This window comes from Polypterus senegalus, chromosome 10, assembly GCF_016835505.1.
Source record: "Polypterus senegalus isolate Bchr_013 chromosome 10, ASM1683550v1, whole genome shotgun sequence".
NCBI lineage: Eukaryota > Metazoa > Chordata > Cladistia > Polypteriformes > Polypteridae > Polypterus > Polypterus senegalus.
The window spans coordinates 116,066,294-116,086,655 of record NC_053163.1 but is presented as its reverse complement, the minus strand read 5'-3'; the positions used below and the strand labels follow the sequence as shown (position 1 = coordinate 116,086,655).

Here is a 20,362-nt window from a genome sequence, read left to right as displayed (position 1 = left end):
TGAAATTGCATGAGGATGATTTTGAAGACAGCAGTTATATGCAAAAAGACTCAGCCTTTATTTTTCCATTAAACCCACCATTTAGTTAAAAGCAGTCAAAGTCCGAGCAGTCTGTGCTCTCTGCCTCAAATGGTTCACTCTGTAATGAACTGCACAACTGTAAAAATGCCTTCTGTTACTAAATAACCTCTGGATGAGGAGACTGGTCCAGCTTAGGCATCAAAAGGTGCACAGAAAAATAATATGGGGGGCCAAAAGACACCGTGCTACATTGCCTATCTTGTATTGTGGTATATTCATATATTCAATTTTAATGATTTTTGGGTTTGATGATATTAACAAAATATGAGATTTGTCCACAACAAATTAAAAGATCTGTGCTGTCAGTGAACTCAGTGGTTAATTATTGTGTGTATAAGTCTACAACATTCTTATTTATTTTTTTAATATTGCAGAGTGTTGAAAAAGTATTGAAAAAAAAACAATAACCTCTGTATTTTTATAAAATGAGTACAACCTGTTTGGAGGCATACAGTTTCTAGGTGTGTCTATTCCATTACTTTAGCCACTACAAGTCAAGAAATAATTAACAAAATGCAGGTTGTAAACAATGACATGGTTTTCAAATTTAAAAAATACATATATAAATATAAAATATATACAAACATGTACAAAGGGTGTGTCTTCTTGTCTCATTTCATGCAGAACCACATTTTATGTTCTTATCAGTTACTTACTTTTAATAGGAATAGTTTTTGAAGTAAGCATAGTAATTAGGAGGAATATTTGGAAGAAGAAAGGGGATAACATTGTATAACAAGGTAGTGAGTTAATCTATAAATTTAATGTACTCTACTACTGTTCTTAGTAATTAGATAATTGAAAATGCACTATTTCCCAGTTTCTGCCTTTACTATGTCAATTCAGAGTGTCTTAGCTGTGCTTTTTACTTTTTGGCATAACTTGAACAGATTCACTATGTTTTCCCCATCTTACTCCTGTCCTTTTATGTCTTTCCAGATATCTTTGTTTTTTAAGCTGCTGCTTCTTAATGATCAAACAAGTGCAAATGACACTGAAGTTGCTGCTCTTTAGCATTTGTTGTCCTTTACACCCATTTCTGCTCTTTGTTAAGTGTTACCATTTGGATACAATTAACAAAGTAAACTCCATGGGGAAAAAATGTGAACTGAAAAGGAGAAAATGAAAAAACGAATCTCATGCGTACTAAAACTCAAGGCAGTTTATTTCTAAGTAAAGAATAAGAGCAGAATGAAACAAGGCTAATAAAGAATGAGTGTAGTTAAAAGCGGTATTTATCAATTGAATCAAAATAGCCACAGTTAACAAAGTACAGACACAAGAGCAAACAATAGAGAAAGATTAGGACGAGACTCTACATAAAATGTCATTTGCATTTGTGTGATCTTTAAGACTTATACAACTGAGATATTTAAATAAAATCAGATAACAAAACCCTAAAAAGCAAGAGCAGGCACACTGCTAAACGTTAACAGAGTATGAATAAACCCTTTTGGATATTTCTGGTTTGACTCAATAAATGTAAAGAATGAAAAATAGAAGCACGTTTAATAAAGATATACCTTGTTCATAATGAAAACCTAAAATCACTATAACCCTCTAGGAGCAAACTTTGATAGTCTTCTAACTCTTGTATTTATCTGTCCAAAGTTTCTGCTTAATACTTTAAACAATTGTTAGAGAGCAACAGATGTCTTATAGTGTATAGTGCTTTCAATTATCTATCTAATCATCTAGAAACAGCTAGTAAACATTTATATGTATAAAATCTTGTTATAAAAAGGCACAGAAGTTTATCTGTCTTACACGATATAGTACCTTTAACTTTAGCTATCTGTCATATAGTGTCTTTATCTTTCTGTCTATTGCTTTATTGTGCATTTGAACATGTATTTATCTATCCAGCTAGTTAGTTATCCACCCACTTTTCTGGATCAGCTTTTTAGATGTCATTCCACTAAGAAGCACACAATCCTCATTATTTATGCTAGGCTAATATAGGTCCTATTATTTACCTAATGGTATGTCCCTTAAAAAATTGTAGTCCGCAGAGAAAATCCTAAGGACTTTGTGAAAATATAGAGAATCCATACAGAAGTACTGGAGGAGTGACCAAGAACTTTAAGAGAATAATGTTACCAATTGGGCACAGGGCTATGCAATGCTAAAACTCAGGTGACTAAACTAGAGGGGTGCAGTGTTGGCACATTTTTGTTCCCTTCTGTTTAATAATCAGAAGATGCAAAGAAGCAGAGATGGAAATTATAACCCAACTCTACCATTAGTTTTCTTTCCCATTTTAAAGAATCATGCATGGTGATTTACACTATCTCTAAAATTTCAAGGTAAATCTATGCAATTCGTAAAATCATATATCTGCATTTATTTTGGTAAAAATACACATCTATTTTGGTAAGCAGACACTGTGTGGAAATATAGTAACTAATGAGTTATTTATCAGTCACATTAATGTTTTCTTTTCATAGAATTGACTGCTTCACAGAGAACCAGAGTCATTTCAACTTGTATAAACCACAAGGTAGGAACCAGTCCTAGAAAGGATGCCAGTTCATGGAAGAGCATATTTACCCACACACCCACATGATTAATAATTTATGAAGTTAATATAGAGAAAAGTCAAGCAAAATGACACCTTTTACTGGCTAACTAAAAAGATTACAATATGCAAGCTTTTGAGGCAACTCAGGCCCCTTCTTCAGGCAAGATATAATCAATTACATCTTGCTTGAAGAAGGAGCCTGAGTTGCCTCGAAAGCTTGCATATTGTAATCTTTTTAGTTAGCCAATAAAAGGTGTCATTTTGCTTGACTTTTCTCTACATTCATAATGGCTAACAAGGTACAACACCCTAGTACTACGAAGTTAATATAATAATACAGGAAAAAAAACACCAAATGTACAGGCCTGACTCCTGCTTGATATTATGGAATTGTTTCTAGCTTCATGCGAGACGCCCTAATGGAATATTTAGGTTTGAATGTTTTTTTTTTTGATTTTCTGTATTCAGCACATTTACTTAGAATGAACATGGTTGTGTAACTCTTTTGGACATATAATACCTATAAAATAATGCCCCTCTTGAATTTTTTCTTGTTTTATAAAAGTTACTCACAGTAGCAAAATTGGCTAGCATTGCTGACTTCAAAGTCGGTATGTTCTTCCCATGCCTATGTGCGATTTTCACCAAGTATCCTGGTATTCCTGTTTCCTTCCCACATCTCAGAGAGACACAGGTTAATAGTACATTAGTTACAAATAGACTGTTTGTGAATGTATGTCTGGGTGTATGGGCAAGTGTACCGAGCAATATTGAGCCCAATGTTGTCAAGAACAATTATATTTAGCGGGTCTGAGAATGTTATGTAATATTGGATCGAATTGTATTTAATTGTGATACAATACAATACAATACAGTTTATTTTTGTATAGCCCAAAATCACACAGGAAGTGCCGCAATGGGCTTTAACAGGCCCTGCCTCTTGACAGCCCCCCAGCCTTGACTCTCTGAGAAGACAAGGAAAAACTCCCAAAAAAACCTTGTAGGGAAAAATGGGAGAAACCTTGGGAAAAGCAGTTCAAAGAGAGACCCCTTTCCAGGTAGGTTGGGCGTGCAGTGGGTGTCAAAAGAAGGGGGTCAATACAATACAATACGCAGAACAGAACAAATCCTTAATGCAGCATAATAATAAAAATTTTAGAAGAACGGAGCAGAATTTAACAGTAGATGATATCACATAATAAGATTTGGATATTTTTAGAGTTCTGGAAACCTCATCCATCAAGCTGCCTCCCCATTTGGCCCATTTGATACAGTATATGCCATTCATTAGTACCAAAAAATTAAATAGTGAAAACAAAATAATATAGATGGTTAAAAAGTGATCTTGTAATAAATTATTCTGTAATTCTCTTTGCTCTGGGTAAATTGATGGCTTTAGAGGTGACATAGTGTGTTACATGACAGACATCTATGTGTGAAGAAGGTGTTTCTCATGGATTCATATATCCAATTCTGTGCGTATTTATTAGTGGAGCTTCAAACAAAAACTACATCATAAAGACAAAGGCATATTTTTAAAAAATCAGGAATAAGATTATGACAGATATCAAGGCAAAACAGGTATAAATAACATTGTAGTGGCACTGAAAACTTTCCCCAGATGCAACAAACACCATTGTAAATTTGTGGCAAAACATAGCAAAATTGTGAAACTACATAGAACAGAACATCAAGCTAAAAAAGAAAAAGATGGCACCACTAAAAGAGTCTTCTATTCCAAAGAACTGCGACAAAATTTTTCTTGGAAAATGTAGATTTAATTGCTATGTGTAAAAGCCATAGTTGAGACATTATATGACATCTCAAAAATCATTTATCAGAAGTTATGTGGGCAGCTCTGAGAATATGTTAAAGACAATACTGTGATCTGATGGCGGCAGAACTGAACATTTATGCCAACAAGTCCATCAAATTGTTATCTGCTATACCTCCAGGCAGTGAAAGTAATCTGAAATTTTAGCTGACCTCCCTTCAAAAAAGGTTATTGTCGGGACTTACCTGGACATGGGGGAAAATAAAAACCATCTGTGGAGCCAGGTAAGATGGATCTGATAACAGCATGGAGATAACATTGAGACAGCAGGAAGATTCTGCTAAGAACAAACAGGCAAAAGGCAGTATTCAGGTAAGCAGTAAATTACACAAAGGTTAAGTAAGGCATGCCTAGAAAGCTAAAGCCAGAGGTAAAAACATATTTAATACAGCATATAAAGGTGAATGTGTGTTTGTATGCATGTGCTTGTCTGGTATTCAGATCTACAGTGTTGAACCCATCTCTGCCAGATTTTACACAGATTCTCCATTTGTACAGAGGGGATCTTTAGGCAATGTTTCATTACAAAATTTGGTTGGTGCCCCCACCCTGGGCAGTGGCACGTCTTCTTGTTTGTGTTTGTCCAGTATGAAAATTCACCATTCAACATATCTCCACCAAATTTTGTACAGGAAAACACTACAGGCTGTGTTTATTCCACAGTGTAGTGGCATTTGCTACACTCACCTCAGACAGTTCTGAATTAATTTGTAGAGTGATATATATACACAGTTTATTTATATACTAGACTGACCTGCCTTTTAAGGCGACCGACTTTTAAGTTGACCACTTCTTAAGGCAATTCAATATGTAGATCAATTTGATATTTTATACAAACTCATTAATTTGGCTATATTGCATTTGAGCGGTATTACTTTAATACTCGTAGTTTCTGTTATTTTTGTGATGAAATTTAAACTTTTTTTCTATATTGAGGTCGCCCTTTTGAACCCCCCTGATATTTACTACACGGTGAGGCATTTGTACTCCATCAACATTAATTATTTCCAGAGACATAATTTTGTCTATTTTTCCAGCGCATCGCGCACAAAAGCAAAGGAACGATGGGAGCACCAGAACTCTGCTTACATCATGTCGCTTCGTACCGCAAGCTGCAAATAGTAAGTCTGTGATAAGCGGAATACCACTACACTTTCCACTCACGGGATGGAAGGACAATCCCGACCGCTTTTATATAGTAAGAAAGAAGAAGAAGATATCGCACAGTCTGGAGTAGAAAATCATCTTTTACCTGGAAAAACGAAACTACAAATCCCATCGTGCATTGCAAAATGGACGGACGGGGAGTGTATGAAACTCCGGACGGAAGGACAATCCCGACCGCTTTTATATAGAAGGATATAACATAGCTTATGTTTTGTTTTGAATATATAATGTTTTTTGCTGCCCTCACCCTGAACAGTTCTGGGTAATACTACTAGTGTGTGTGTATATACATACAGCACATGTATTTATATATTGTATATACCTGTATATATAAGGTTCTGTTGGTGGGACGTTCAGGAGAACAGTGGTCCAAAACAAACAGCCAAAGCCACACAGGATTGTCATAGAAATGAAAAGTCACTAATGTAGCATGTATGATCCAATCAAAGTCTGGACCTTCATCCAATCAATATGTATGTAGCAGGAGTTAAAACCTTCTCTTTGACAATGGTTCTGATCTAACTGAAGACATTATAAAATAACTTCACAAAGAAGAATGAGCAAAAAATTGCAGTGTCCACATATGCATAACCACTAGATTCTTGTCCCAGAAACACATACATTTATCGACTGCCAAATGTGTCTCAGTCAAATTCTGATTCCAGCAAGAAGAAAGCTTATGAGAGCAGTTATTTTCTGTTTTGATTTTATTATTTAATTAAACATTTCAGCAGAATTTCTTTTTTTTTTTTTCAATTTATTATTTGGCATTTCTCAATGCCTAAAGAAGTCACAATTAAAATGTAATTTTGTAGTACATTAAAACCTGTGAAGGTTTTCATAGCCATAGTTAATAAAGCAATGTTCTTAGATATGTAATGTCTTACTGTAGGATGAAAATGGTAGTCTAGTTCCTAGTGCTGCAGCTTCATGGATCCAGAGTCTGCTTTGGAATATGGTATCCAGTTGTTACTCATATGGAGTTTGCTCATTCTCACTGTAGCTTGTAAATGTTTCTCTTGTGATACACTGGAGCTCCATTCAGTATTGTAAACACCTTACATCCAATAATGGCAGGACAGAAAAAAGTACTAACTGTACAAAATTAACGACTTAATGTGTTAAAATTAATGGTTTAGTGGATTAGAAAATGGGTGGATACTTGTTTTTCTTTAAAAAAAATAAACATGACCAGTCTGTTTCAGAATATCACCTCCCCTTGCTGTCCTTCTGTAAAGTCTTAACACTGAACAATCCACAGTACAGAATTCCTGACTGTACAGCTTACTCATTCTTTCCTGCTCTCTTATTTCCAACTCCTTTGTTTCCCACGTTCAGTTTGAGGCTAAAGCTACATCTCTTCTTCGCTTTATTCTATAGACTGCTATTTTTAAGCTGTGAGACTTGATTGTTTTCTCCTTTTTCTGTCTGTGCTTGTTTCCAGTGTTATCTGATTATTTTCATTATCTATAAATAAAATATAAAACACACTTCAGCAAGACATTTGGTGGGTTTATGGAGCGATTGCTTGAATTTCAGACTTAAGTTCACATTCTGTTCATTTTGATTCCTTTTCCTCCTTTAATAAAGCAGTGTCAGATTAATTTTGTAACAGTATTGGTATGCTGAGTGTTTCTTCTTTGCTGCCATGGCTAGGATAATAAACTGTAATCATAACTTTAAGCAAACTGTGTCCTATTTGCACAGTGTAGTCACTTGTCTTCATTTTTAGAATAAACTTTCTTGCTAACAATGCATTCACTTAATTGTTTCCTTTAACAATTACAATAAACAAAATTTAGGAACCTTTATAAATGACAATATGTTATAGATAGCAGGTGCTTAGTTGTAAAAAAAAAAAACAGTAACTGAATAAAATACAATAAAATGAAGGAGAACTTACCTTTTTCTGCAAATAACATATGAAAATCTTCCCAGAGTATCACTGAAGCACAAAAAACGCATGCTGATAGGTGATTTCTAAATTAAATGTTGAGTCTTCAAAGTAATAATATGTTCAATTAAGCTAGCAGTCTAATTACAGGCCTGAATGGTGCACTGATTAAAAGATTGTTTGGATTAAAAACCAGCAGACACTGCAGTAATTCAGGACACAGTGAACTGAGAGTATGAAGAAATCTTAATGTTAGGGAATCAGACCTTTAGTAACCCATCATCGTAAGGTGTACAAAGATGAATTCATCCACTTGCTAATTTTAAAATATATGTTTAGTTTTAGAATCAGAACAAGAGAGAATATCTGGTAAATTCAGACAACACATTTATTTTAAAGTCCTTTAGTTAACTTAGACAACCAATGCCATCGATTGCTGTCATAATAAATACAGAAGGAGCTGAACAATTTTATTTTAATTAATTGGTAGGGGAGTTAAATTAAAGATAAAAACAGATTACTAATTAATACAACAGGTTGAAACAAAAGAGGCACCTTTCTGATCTCTGCATCAATCAGATGTGCATGGTTATTTATGAACAGATTAGTTTCGGTGAAGAAGTTATGTAACTTGTTCTGTGTCACCCTGTACTTGGTACTTGAAGTTTTGAGTTTTAATTATGGATGCTCCGGTGAAACCAAACGACTGCGGTCTGTTAGTCTAGAGATGTGAAGGGCCTGTTGTTGCGAAGTAAGATGCATAATACAAAAATGAAGTAAGAATAATTACTAATTATTTTTTTTTAATTCAGAAGTCTAAAAATTGAGGTTGGTGCTTAAAATTATGCAACCACTGACAGACTATGTCGTTACTTAACAACGATCTATTGATCCAAAAGTTTGAAAGTAAAATTAAATTGTATATATTGCCTTCCATACCGAACACTATCTCAGTATCGTTTATAAATGAAATTGAATTCCATTGCAGGATAACAGTGCCCCTCCTCTTCCGAATAAAGATCCTAAAATAGTCACATGGTCTGTATCGCTCCGAATTAATTGCAATGGCGGTAAAAGCTTCGGACCACACCAGAGTTAGCCTATCACCGTCTAGGTACCTCCACACCTGCCCGCTCGCTTTGGTTTAGGGTAGCCTTCTTGCCTGCAGACACACCCACATCACAAAACCAGCATGAAGGCTACCGGCCATAGCAGCTTGCTCGATTTTTTAACTTTCATGGTTTTACTCAAGTCTGCAGCTTTCACCGAGGAGAAGAGTCGACAAGAGCGATCACTGTCACTGCTCGGTGTCATTTTATCCGCACAACTCGCTGAACAGCAGTCCCAGTATCCGAAAACGCAGGCGCAGTCGAATGACCCAACCTTGCAGTATATGCTACATCTCTATTCACGTTCTGCGGATGAGGAGGGGAGGCCCAGAGAAAATCGGACCCTGGGATCCAACACAGTCAGGCTTCTCAAGTCATCGGCGAGCAGTACGCGCCATGGGCGGACAGGCACAGGTGAGTGTGAGGCTTGACTGGCATTTTCGCGTCTAAGGTCGATCTTTCTGTTAAAAGAAAAACGGTCAAGTTGTTGCCTCAGTGGCAGTTTGTGGAATAATTTGCCTCTTAGACTTTAATAAACCATATTCATTTTATTGTTCAATTAGTTACGCTACATTAAAGCCATTTTTAGCCAGGTCACGTCTGCTAAACTATTAGAGATGGGACTGATCAAGCCGGCGTAAATGCGAGCAAAGGATAGGCAAGACACGTTCGGTTTTCAAACAATAAATCATTCAGGGATGGTCCTATGTGCACCAATAAAAATACCTACACACCAAAGTGCGCCAGCACTGCGTCCTATTCTGACTATAAGCGATTGAGTATGGGTTGTCAGTTTATGCGCGGAGCCCCCTTCCCAGTGGGCACCTTTTATGGTCTAATTACGTGTCTCTAAGTGTTTAAGAGGTGTGTTCATTTTGTAAGCCTGCACTTTTTGTATTGAGTAGGTTTAGGAGATGGTTTTCAAATCTTGCAGTACATTGTGTTTGTGAAGTGTGCATGTTCTGTGTTTTCTAAAAAAAATGTAATCTTTTTTTTTTTTTGGTAACACAAATATGCTTAGTCCAATACAGTGCCACAAAAAGCAATGTTAGGTGGTCCTCCAGGCCATTGCTGAGGACATTTTAATAAATGTAACAAATAAACTATAAATTCACTAGTACTTTCCTTAATTGAAAAGTTGGCCTCATAGGCATTTCATATGACCCATGTGTGTGGGTTGTATTTCACATGAATTTAAAGTGACACGCTGGCTCTATAAAATGGTTATACTAAAAGTAGGGTTCTTACTAACCAGGGAGTGATTCATTGTGGTTTCATATTGGATTTCAGAAAGGTGGTAGTGATTTTTCAGTACATTAATAGCTTATGTCTTCTACTGCCATAGTTTACTTGTGTTCTGTGATCTGATACAGCATATTTTAGAAATTTTATGTGTTTATCATTGTGTCAGTTGGGCGGTTGTGTGGTGTGTGTGTTTTTTTTTTTTATTTTGCTAAAGTAATTGATGAAGTAGATTATGACCATAATTTATTTCAATAACCTTTTAGTTTAAATATTTGTAAAAGATACATTGGATACGAGTAGAAAAACAAATGGAAAATGCATTGTTTAGGTGGCGTGGTGGCTCTGAGGCTAGGTATCTGAACTGGCAATCAGAAGGTTGCTGGTTCAAATTCCGTAAATGCCAATAGGGACTCTGCTCTGTTGGGCCCTTGAGCAAGGCCCTTAACCTGCAATTGCCGAGCGCTTTGAGTAGTGAGAAAAGCGCTATATGAATGCAAAGAATTATTGTTTGTTAAATTTTAACTGTAATAAAGTGCTTGCGTCAGGCTATTCAACAATTTACACCATTTTGGTGGTCTTGTTATGTTTGTGTGTATATTGCTTTTAATTTATTTTTTAAAAATATATATGTATATCCTACATTTTCCAGTAAATTTTTTTTTTTTTTTTTATTGCAATATGAATGCTCTTTCATTGTACAAACTCTGAAAGGTACCTTGCAAAGGCTTTGCCAGTCCATTAGCTTTTGAACATTCTTTGAAGTGCATCTGTGCCCTTACACTTTGCTCTTTTGAAATATGTGGCACTTTTCTAATAGAAGTGACTTAAGGCAGCTAAATGTGTTTGAAATTTTAACCCAAATACTCAGATTTACACACTTATTTGGTATATACACTAACTTGTACAATACTGAACTGAAATTTATGTCAGAGTGATCTTTTTTCATGCTTGAATGCTTTGTCTGTAATGTTTGGATATTATTTGCTTTATGCCTGATGCCCTCAGAAAGGGTCTGGCTCCCTCCATGTCTATAGTTCTAATAAGCAAGCTTAAAGATTGGTAGATTTAATATTTACATCCCTAGTACTATCCATCCATCCATTATCCAACCCGCTACATCCTAACTACTGGGTCACAGGGGTCTGCTGGAGCCAATCCCAGCCAACACAGGTCGCAAGGCATGAAACAAACTTTGGGCAGGGCTCCAGCCCACCGCAGTCCCCAGTACTAAAGATGTTTTATTCTATCTGTTAACACGTTATGCAGCCAACATTTTTTTTTTTTTTTTTTTTGGTCCATAAATTTAACTTGTAAGATGTTTACAAATAATGCAGTGGGTGTCCCCTATGTGAGTATCTGACTGGGCAGCATTGTGGTTTCTAGTTATTACCTTGTAACTTCTAGGTGGTAAATCCTAGCAGTTAACTTAAAATTCAATGTGAACATATTGATAATTGTGCTTTGTAAGCAATCTGTCATATTAATGAGCACTGTAGCACACAAACAATTTCCAAGGAAGTATTTCAGTTAATGGAGAAAGGGTGGATCATTAATCCCTGCCTTTTTGTTTTGCAAAGTGATCTTTAACCTGTTTGAAAGTGATGGAATTTATTAACAATGTCTGATTCTGTCCCTTCCAAATAGGGTTTCAAGCATAATACTGTAAAGGATGATTGGTCCAAGTAAGGCTAGAGCTCAACTTTTAAAACTATTTGACAGAGTATATCTGTTTGTTGTGTGTGACTGCCTGTAGGAGACAGCAAATATTGTATGGATAACATCATGATTGTAGTAGCAGTTTAGGGGTATCCCTTAGACATAGATGCTGTTCCTTAACATTAGTTAGGCGTAACAATTGTTGTGAATATGCCTTGAAATGACAGTGCACTACAGGTAGATATCATTATACAATATGATTAATAAGGTGGGGAGGTTGCCCTTTTTGGGGACATTGACTGGTTAGGTCTAGCTTTTTATGCAATAGTTAATGCAATTTAAACATCTAAGTGAAAGATGAGTTGTACAAATAGGTAAAATTTTAAAACTGCTCATGTATTCAGAGGGAGAACAAGCAAGACTAAAGGTTTGAATGCAGTGTAGTGTATGTGTATGGCTGCCATCCAGGAGTGTATTAGAAGATCTCATTATGGACTTAAAGTACAAGTTTCATGCTTTTAATGGCTGTGAGCCTCCACACCCTATATCCAACCAACATAAAAGTCTGCTAACGGTATACTAAGGGAAGCGCACAAAATGTAAAAATCATTATTCTGCCTTGTAACTGCAGTGACATGGCAACTGATGATCGAGGGTCCTACTTATGTCCACAAATAAGGAGATACATTTGCAGTGGGTGTAGAAACACTATCATTAAAAGCACATTTCATTTGGTCTGGTACATTCTGGTGCAACAGATGGAAGTTTCAGGAAGTGGAAATATTTGTGGTTCCATAAACCTGTCCTGTTGGATGGATGGTGGATTTGGAGTAGTGTGTGTTAATTGAGTCATAGGATTAGGTGGAGCAACATTTAAATGCACCGTGATATCTCATCATATTTGCACATCAGGTAGAGTTCTTCATGGCATCTTAATTCTTGTCTGCAAACAGTTTTTTACCAGAACAGTAAAGACTGGAGAAATCCTCTTATTCCACAAACATGAAGATAAATTTACTGTCAATACCATAGGCCCTTTGGTCACTAGACCTCAATCCACATGTGTATTAATTAATGAGGTACAATTTTTGAAATTGACAAGCACAACCAACTATTTTAAAATAAATTTGGGATACAAAGTTATGGTCCTGAACTCCATAATAAATGCCAGCTTGTCTGTGGGGTAATGGGGTAAAACATTGCTATTTACATATAATTGGCTAACAAAGTATCTGCTTTGCTTGAGCTAAGTTCTTTAAGGGTCAAAATCAAAGTCATGCTAAAAACTCCAGTGTATTGTGTGGAAGTACCCATATACAGTATGTGGTAAAACGTTGTAATAGAATTATTGCAGGATTTAGCATGGTGTGAGATTGTCTCATGTCTCTGCAAGTCAGAAAAACATGTTTGGCGTCAGAGTAGAGCTACTAAAATCATTCTGGATTAACTTCTACTTGTGCTCTTCAAATCAATAATTATAACGCATAACAGTTTTGAAATGTAGGTCTGCCTTCTGGTAGAATAGTAATTTTATAGGAAATATATGGCTAAGTTAGAGGTCACTTTAAAAGAACCTTTGCTAAAACCGCAGAAGCTTGGAATGAAAGGGGGATCTTAAAAGTTTTGTTACTTGTATGTGGGTGTTTTGCTTTAAAAAAATCGATTGTATACACTGTACACCAGGAAACTACCAGAAATGTGCAGCCTTCCACCAACGTGTGAGTGACCGTGACAGACAATTTGAAGTGTCTGCATTTATAAGTGAAATAGTATGTAAAAGTAATTTTAAAGTGGCTTTAGTTTGTTCCTAATCCACTTCTCCTTACTATTTTTTAATACAAGTGATGGCATGATTTCAAAATGGAATACTGAGCTGGTGTATTTGTTGCTTTTTAGTTATGCTGTATTTTTCTTGCAGAGAAGTATGGAATAAAATGCGTTTTCCTAAAGCTTTTTTGGGCATGTCTTCCTAGAGGTTAATATTCTTTTAACTATTATTTTTTAGTCTGCTCCTCCTTCAGCAACTCTTTCACCATATCAGAATTAAATATGAATTGTATTATTATTTAACATTGCTTAATTAAAGGGTCTATGGCATGTAAGCACTTCCTTGATTATGACCCTGAAGAGCTAGAGATGTTTAAATAGTCTGATACGGTTTTGCATTTATTATCTGGTCCTGTTGAGGCTGGGATGATACACATTCATTTTGGCACAGTGTGGCAGGTAATGTGTTTAGAAGCTGTATTTGAGTCTTCTCGCTGTAGATAAGTTTGATTCCTTGTTAAACATAAAGTTAAAACATTGAAACAAAGCCAAAACTCTTCTTAGTATTCTGGAGTGAGGGCTGTGCATTTGTCTAAAAGTGACTCTGACTGAAAGATTATTTTGCATATCTTAATAGTGTGACAGAAAAATGTATTTAAAAAATGTGGGCATTACAGTTGGAGAAATTAGACTTTGAATCTTAGAGAGAAGAATGTGCTGAAAATTGTTTCACTGCAATAAAAATACATTTTATATACTGTTGGAGCTTTTCTTTAGTGATTGGCATCTCAATTAACTTTAAAAATACAGGTAGTACAGCTATATACTGTATTGTCTGAGCTCAGGCAGGTCAAGTGAAGTACTTGGAGATGGGAGCTGAACTGGCACTATGCTATACTACTTTGGTACTATTGGTCCATAGTCAATGCATGACTGAAACTGTGTGCACTGTTGGTTGTGGGTGGGGTCAGAATCGGCTAACAAGGTCATTTTTGCAGAATGTTTACATTTTAATATTCAGCCTTTATTAAAATGAAATTTAATTTTGCATTGGAGTGCAATAAGTTTAACTTCTGCTAGGTGGCACAATATTGGAATATTAAAATACCAATTCTGAGGTCAATGGTAATCCTCTAATACAGTAGGTCACATCCAAAACAAATATTCTTAAGGGGGCCAAAGTTTAACTATGCAGGTTTATTTAGATTAATATGAATTAAAATGTAACTGTTTGGTACTACCATCATCTTCAATTTGAAGAATGGAATGAAGAGCGTTTTAGAAAAATATCTGACATCAATATATTTTAATATATATTTAATGTACTACTTATTTTCAAATAAGTCCTGTAGGTGTGTGTTTTTTTTTTTTTTTCTTCAAATTCCATTGCAAACCATTATTTGTCCCTCCAATAAAGCCTAATTTATACAAGATGTTTTTGGTTTGGTGTTGAATTCTTCTAAAATATTTGCACATAAAAGTGGGTGTGTGTTAATAATACTGTCTTGCTCAATCCACCTGAGATCATCCATAACAGATTTCTAGTGTTTTCCAGTGGGCCAGCACTTTTCTTTCTGCTTTCAATTACATTTTGATTGTCAAGTGGTCTGCTAGAGTTGAGTGATAAGTGAAGCACACAAGAGGGGGCATTTACTCCAACTTTCTTTTACACCATGCTATAAGACTAGGTTTTTAAATTTGGTAAATATCGGTGTGTTCCATACTGGTTAGTGCCTTGTGACTGATAACCCAGTTGAGAATGTGCTATAAACCAATCCAGAAATGTTTTGTATAGTCAATTCTCATGTTTACCAAGTTAATTTTCAAAATAATGCTGCATACACTATTTCAGTGATTAGAACTTGCATAGTAAACTAGTAATGTACACATTTTACCACCGAACACAAGGGCAGAGCTGCAGTTCTCCTTGACCTTTTGAACTTAACCCTCTAACAGAAACCACAGTTAATTAGAGGTGTAGGGGTCCATTGCGGAGCACATGGGCAACATTCTAAGCATTTCCAAGACATTTTCTAAAGAGATGTGTGTAAATAATTGCCTGAATACCAGTGGACTGGAAGCAGTTTGGATGGTCATGTAAAGCACATTTCCTGGCCTTAGGGTAAGAATTGAGGTGGTTGGGGGTTTTTTTTTTTAATGTCTGAGAGAAGGGCGTCTATGTAGCATATGTGCCAAGGCAGAACACACTTGTTAGCAGGGCATATAGACAGACAGATCAGTGAGTCAGATTTTGCTAATCAGAGGTTGAAAGGAGCTCTGCAGATTGACATTAGTTTTGAACTTGGCATATGCCATGGTGGAATCTATTTTCACATCAGAAACCATGGTCTTCATTCTGAGTTGATGCTTGGTAAATAAAGGTGCCAGAAAAAGAGGATATGTTTTGGTAAGCTGTGTTTTGATGTGGATGATAGACCAGGGGGGTATTTTCCGTACATCGCTTAAATCATCCGAGATCAGATGCATCATCTTGGATGAGTTAATGCCGGTGAAACTGACCTGGGATAAGTCGGTTTTTCAAATGCAGCCGTGTAGTAGATTAGTCTAGTTCAGGGGTCCTCAATCACGGTCCTGGAGAGCCGCAGTGGCTGCAGGTTTTTGCTCCAACCCAGTTGCTTAATAAAAAGCACTTATTGCTAAAGTAACGCATCTGCTTCACTTTAGTGATTTTGAGCCCTTAATGCTTAATTTTGTCTTAAACAGCTATTTTAATTGCTCCTTATTATCAATAACATGCAAATGACAAGAGAGAGCAGCATTTCTCCATTTAGCTTATTTACATTTAAACCTGTGTGTATTTATCTGCACTGTTGGGTTTAATTAAATACTTGGAAGAAAAATGAAGAGAAAAATGTGAAGGACTGAAAATTTCTCGTCCATTTTAGCCTTCAAATCATTTGCATGATAGAAAGGGAAAGAAAATCTAGGATATGAGAATGACCTGACATAGCAGAGTTAATTTAATTTCATAGCTTGTTAGTGCTTTATTAGCAAGAATTGCTTTCTAATTAAGCAACCAGGTCAGAACAAAAACCTGCAGCCACTGCGGCTCTCCAGGACTGGGATTGAGGAACCCTGGTCTAGCTGGATTTAATCATCCGAGATGAATGTGCGTGCCTGCACTGATTAAAAAGCCCATATATATTGAGTCTAGAAAACGTCTAGAAAGTCTTTGATAGGCTGTAACCAAAATGACGAAAGAACGGGCACATTTTTTCACACAAGCGGAGCAGGAACTTTTAATCGAAGGATGTGAAGAATTTCAAGACTTAATATGCACAAGGGGTAACACTGCAAAAGCAGCCCAAACCAGAAAAGATGGCTGGCAAAAAGTGTCCGACAAATTAAACGGCAAGTACTGTGCATTGTACTTCCTGAATGCAGCGTTTCATTTCCTATGTGTCAGATTAATTATTATTTAATGTCATAATTCCAGATCAAACGTGCGCACAAGGAGAACATGGGAACAGGTTAAAGTGAAGTACAAGAATATACTTCAGACTGGTAAATATTGGTATATGATTAAAGAATTGTTGACATAAAGAATCATAATATAAAAAAATATTAATTACAGTATAAAGCTAATAAGGCAGACAAGCAAAAAACAGGTGGAGGTCCACGCTCTCCAGCAAAATGCCCATCACCCTCTTTCTGAGGGCATTCCAGGGCGAAGCTCTTCCTCAGAACCAGTGGCAGAATGCAGTGGTCACTTCATTTCAGGTAAAGGATGGTTATTGCATATATTTGTCCTCAATGTGTGCCATAGGTATGTTCCATATAGCCCTGTTTGGTTGGGTCAGTTGCAGGGAATATCATATCCCTAGAACCTATGTCTGACCAACGAGATATTTATGAAGGTCAACTAATTTGATGAAGACACTGTGTCTGATTATTCATCAGGAGGAGAGGTACATTTTCCAAATGTTTGATCAAACTCCACTCTGATCAGTCCCATGTGCCCCAATCACATTTGGAAATCCTGGGTAATGAGAATGTTGGGCAGATTGTGAGATTCTTTATGAAACTGTGGGTGTTTTGCCGGTGTACCTGCAATGTCATGAAATGCCTCTCTTATTGTCTGCACATGCAGGTGTCCAGGAAACGCTATGAAAACCCGAAGGAAATATTTCAGAGCCAAACAGACTTTACAAATTGCCTGGCAAACTGCACTTTTAGATAGATTTTCCGCATCTAAGATTATTAAATCCAAATACTATAGTGACTATAAATGTATTGTTATTGTGCCATAAAGTTTATTCAGTTATGCAAGGTGCGGCAACATATTTTCTGTATAAAGTATACTCCGTATGTATGTGTGTGTGTATATGTGTATGTATATATGTATAATGTAGGTAGATCATTTCAACTGGCAAGCTGAAAAAGTGTGGGCACCCCTATTTTAAAGTAACCAAGTATTAAGTTGAGTAAATCATGACTTTTGTTGTAAGTATTGATGACTTTTTTTGTGTGAAGCTGGAAGGAGTCCATTTTTAATTGTGCATTAAACCCAACTTTGTTTTTTTTTTTTTTTGTAGATCCTTGGCATATGCATTCTGTGAAATATGAGCTTAAAATCCTTCGAGGAGATACTCTTGTGAAGGTGGCGATAGTCCACTTACGAATGGAGCCTCATATCACTAAGAAAATTGCCTGTAAACTGAAGGTTTTTACAGCCTCCCCAATGGAAGATAATCCATCGTCTCTGCAAGATCCATGGATTCTCTTTTTCAGGCCAGAAGACAAATGGGTTGAGACTGATATTACAACTCAAGTGTCCGCTTTAGCTGGACATCTGGATGAAAATTTTACTTTGTATATCTGGTATGCTTGTGTTGAGGATGGACGAAACTGGCGCTTTTCAAGAGCAGTGAAAAAACCACAGAAGGTGGCTGTGCTGCAGGCCCCTGCACTGCTACTTTACATCAATGACAGTCGGAATGCTGGCAGCCAAATTGTTCATAGGCATTCTGAAGAACCTCTTAAAGAGGAGAAGAGGCACCTGCTTTACAGGAAAATCAGGCAGCTGGGCAACATAGGGTCTGACATCCCAAATTACCTGCGTAGGAACAGTGTCGTGAGAAATGAATGCAAGCTGCATTCATTCAGAGTGAGTTTTCACCAGCTTGGTTGGGACCACTGGATTATAGCTCCACACAAGTACAATCCAAAGTATTGCTTGGGTGATTGTCCTAGGATTCTTCACTATGGTTACAACTCCCCCAATCATGCTATTGTACAGAACTTTATTAATGAGCTTGTGGATGGTGAAGTGCCCCGGCCTTCTTGCGTCCCATATAAATATAAGCCCATTAGTGTTCTAATGAAGGAGCAGAATGGCAGCATTGTGTACAAGGAATATGAGGACATGATAGCAGAATCCTGTACCTGCAGATAAGCGACCAGTTTATGCTTGTGCTAAGAAACCGCATTTTCATCCTCCCCTTAGTGTGCCCATTCCCAATTTTTAGCAATCTTACCAGCACACAACTTCTGTGTGGTATAGTTGTATGATGACAATCAAGACCAAAAATACAGCAAAATGAAATGGTGCTTTGCCCCTACATGTGCCTATGAGTTTACATTTCTAAGTCCAAGTCCATGCTAATGGTGCTTTTTAATAGTAAGCACTGCTTTAGCTGCAGCTGCCCACAAGCTTTCATTTAAATCATAGCCTCACTGATAGTTAACTTATTGTGCTTCTGCATCAAAAGGCCTTTTTATGTGAATTCTTAATCATTTTAAAATAATTCAAGGTGGGTCAAGTTCTTGGAGGGATGTTTTCATTTTTTTGTTTTTTCTTGTTCCTTGTTTCCCTTTCAAATCCTGTTATGCTGTTCCCTAGCAACCCTGCCAGACCCCAGGCACACTTTTTGAAGGAGAAAAAATGTAAAAGTAAGTGATCTTTTACAGTTTGAGATACAAGGTTCAGAGGAAAGTGCAATAGTGTCTGAAGACATAGTCACATAGCTTTCACTGACATAAGTTCTGGTGTTGGGAGGCTTTTTGCACAACATGTATGTCTTCCAAAGCCTTCAGAAATAGGTTGTGATGAAATAAAGTAAAGGCTGTTTTTTCTGAAGGCTTTAGTTAAAAATAAGAGTCCTGGAGTGTTTGTTTGTATGATGTTTAAATATTTAATTATGTATTAATGTTTGTATTTTGCACACTTCATAAAAAATGATTGGAAAATATTTTTTTTAGATTTCTGGTTTTCACACAGTTACAGAATATTTATCGAAGTGTTTAAAATGTGCTGCATATTTAGTCTAATGTGTGTCTCTGATGTCACTCAGGGGGGTTGTATTTTTTTCATCACACAGATAGCCTCAGAAGGAGCATTTGTATTTGACTTCCCAAGGGGATAATTGAATCATTTCAATATGGCAAGTCATTATCTATCTACATGCCCATGCCAGATGTGTGATGAGTCAGTTGATCTGTGGTACTCTGCTTTGTGAGTGAGACATTCCCCCCCTCCTTTTTTATTTTTAAATACCCCCCATAAATGTCTTAGTAAACCCTGATGCTTTCTTCTAAAAAATCATTTAGTAAAACGCACAGAACTTTTCAGCTGCGTGCAGTAATGTAGTATTAACGAATCCTTGTCCCATAATGCAGTACCGCCTTGATTATCTTTATGTAGTCAAGAAGAATTCAGTACATTTTATGTGAATGGGGTGTTTTTTAAAATACTGACTCTTCATTGCTTTTGCCTTATAAAAAGCAAGCTGTGCCACCCACCTCTTGCATTATATCACTGGTCAAGAATGCAGGCGACCTAAATGTCGGAATCAATTCCACTTATTGCTTTGACTTGAATTACTCAGAATATAAAAAAAAGACGACAAACAGATCTAAATTGAGGGAACATTTTTTGCAGCCTTTCTTTAGCAAGAAAGGTACTGTATCTAAACAGGAAAATCTTCAGGTGGTTGGTGGTGTGTGGGTTTTTTTTTTTTTTGTGCGTGTGCAGATAGAGCAAAGTTAGAGGCATTAATCTGTTTGTGTATGGTATTGAATCAGATGCATAAGGGATTTGTCCAAAAAAAAAACTTAGTCATAATGTG

The 20,362-nt window shown here is 36.4% G+C and overlaps 1 protein-coding gene across 1 annotated transcript; it reads left to right on the top strand.

Annotated features, from left to right (window-relative positions):
- The first annotated feature begins 8,514 nt into the window (after positions 1-8,514).
- On the top strand, positions 8,515-20,347 carry bmp15 (bone morphogenetic protein 15). Its single transcript, XM_039766375.1, has 2 exons — positions 8,515-9,020; positions 17,831-20,347. Exons 1-2 carry the CDS (start codon positions 8,690-8,692, stop codon positions 18,688-18,690), a joined length of 1,191 nt encoding a protein of 396 aa, XP_039622309.1. The 5' UTR covers positions 8,515-8,689; the 3' UTR covers positions 18,691-20,347.
- Positions 20,348-20,362: the final 15 nt, after the last annotated feature.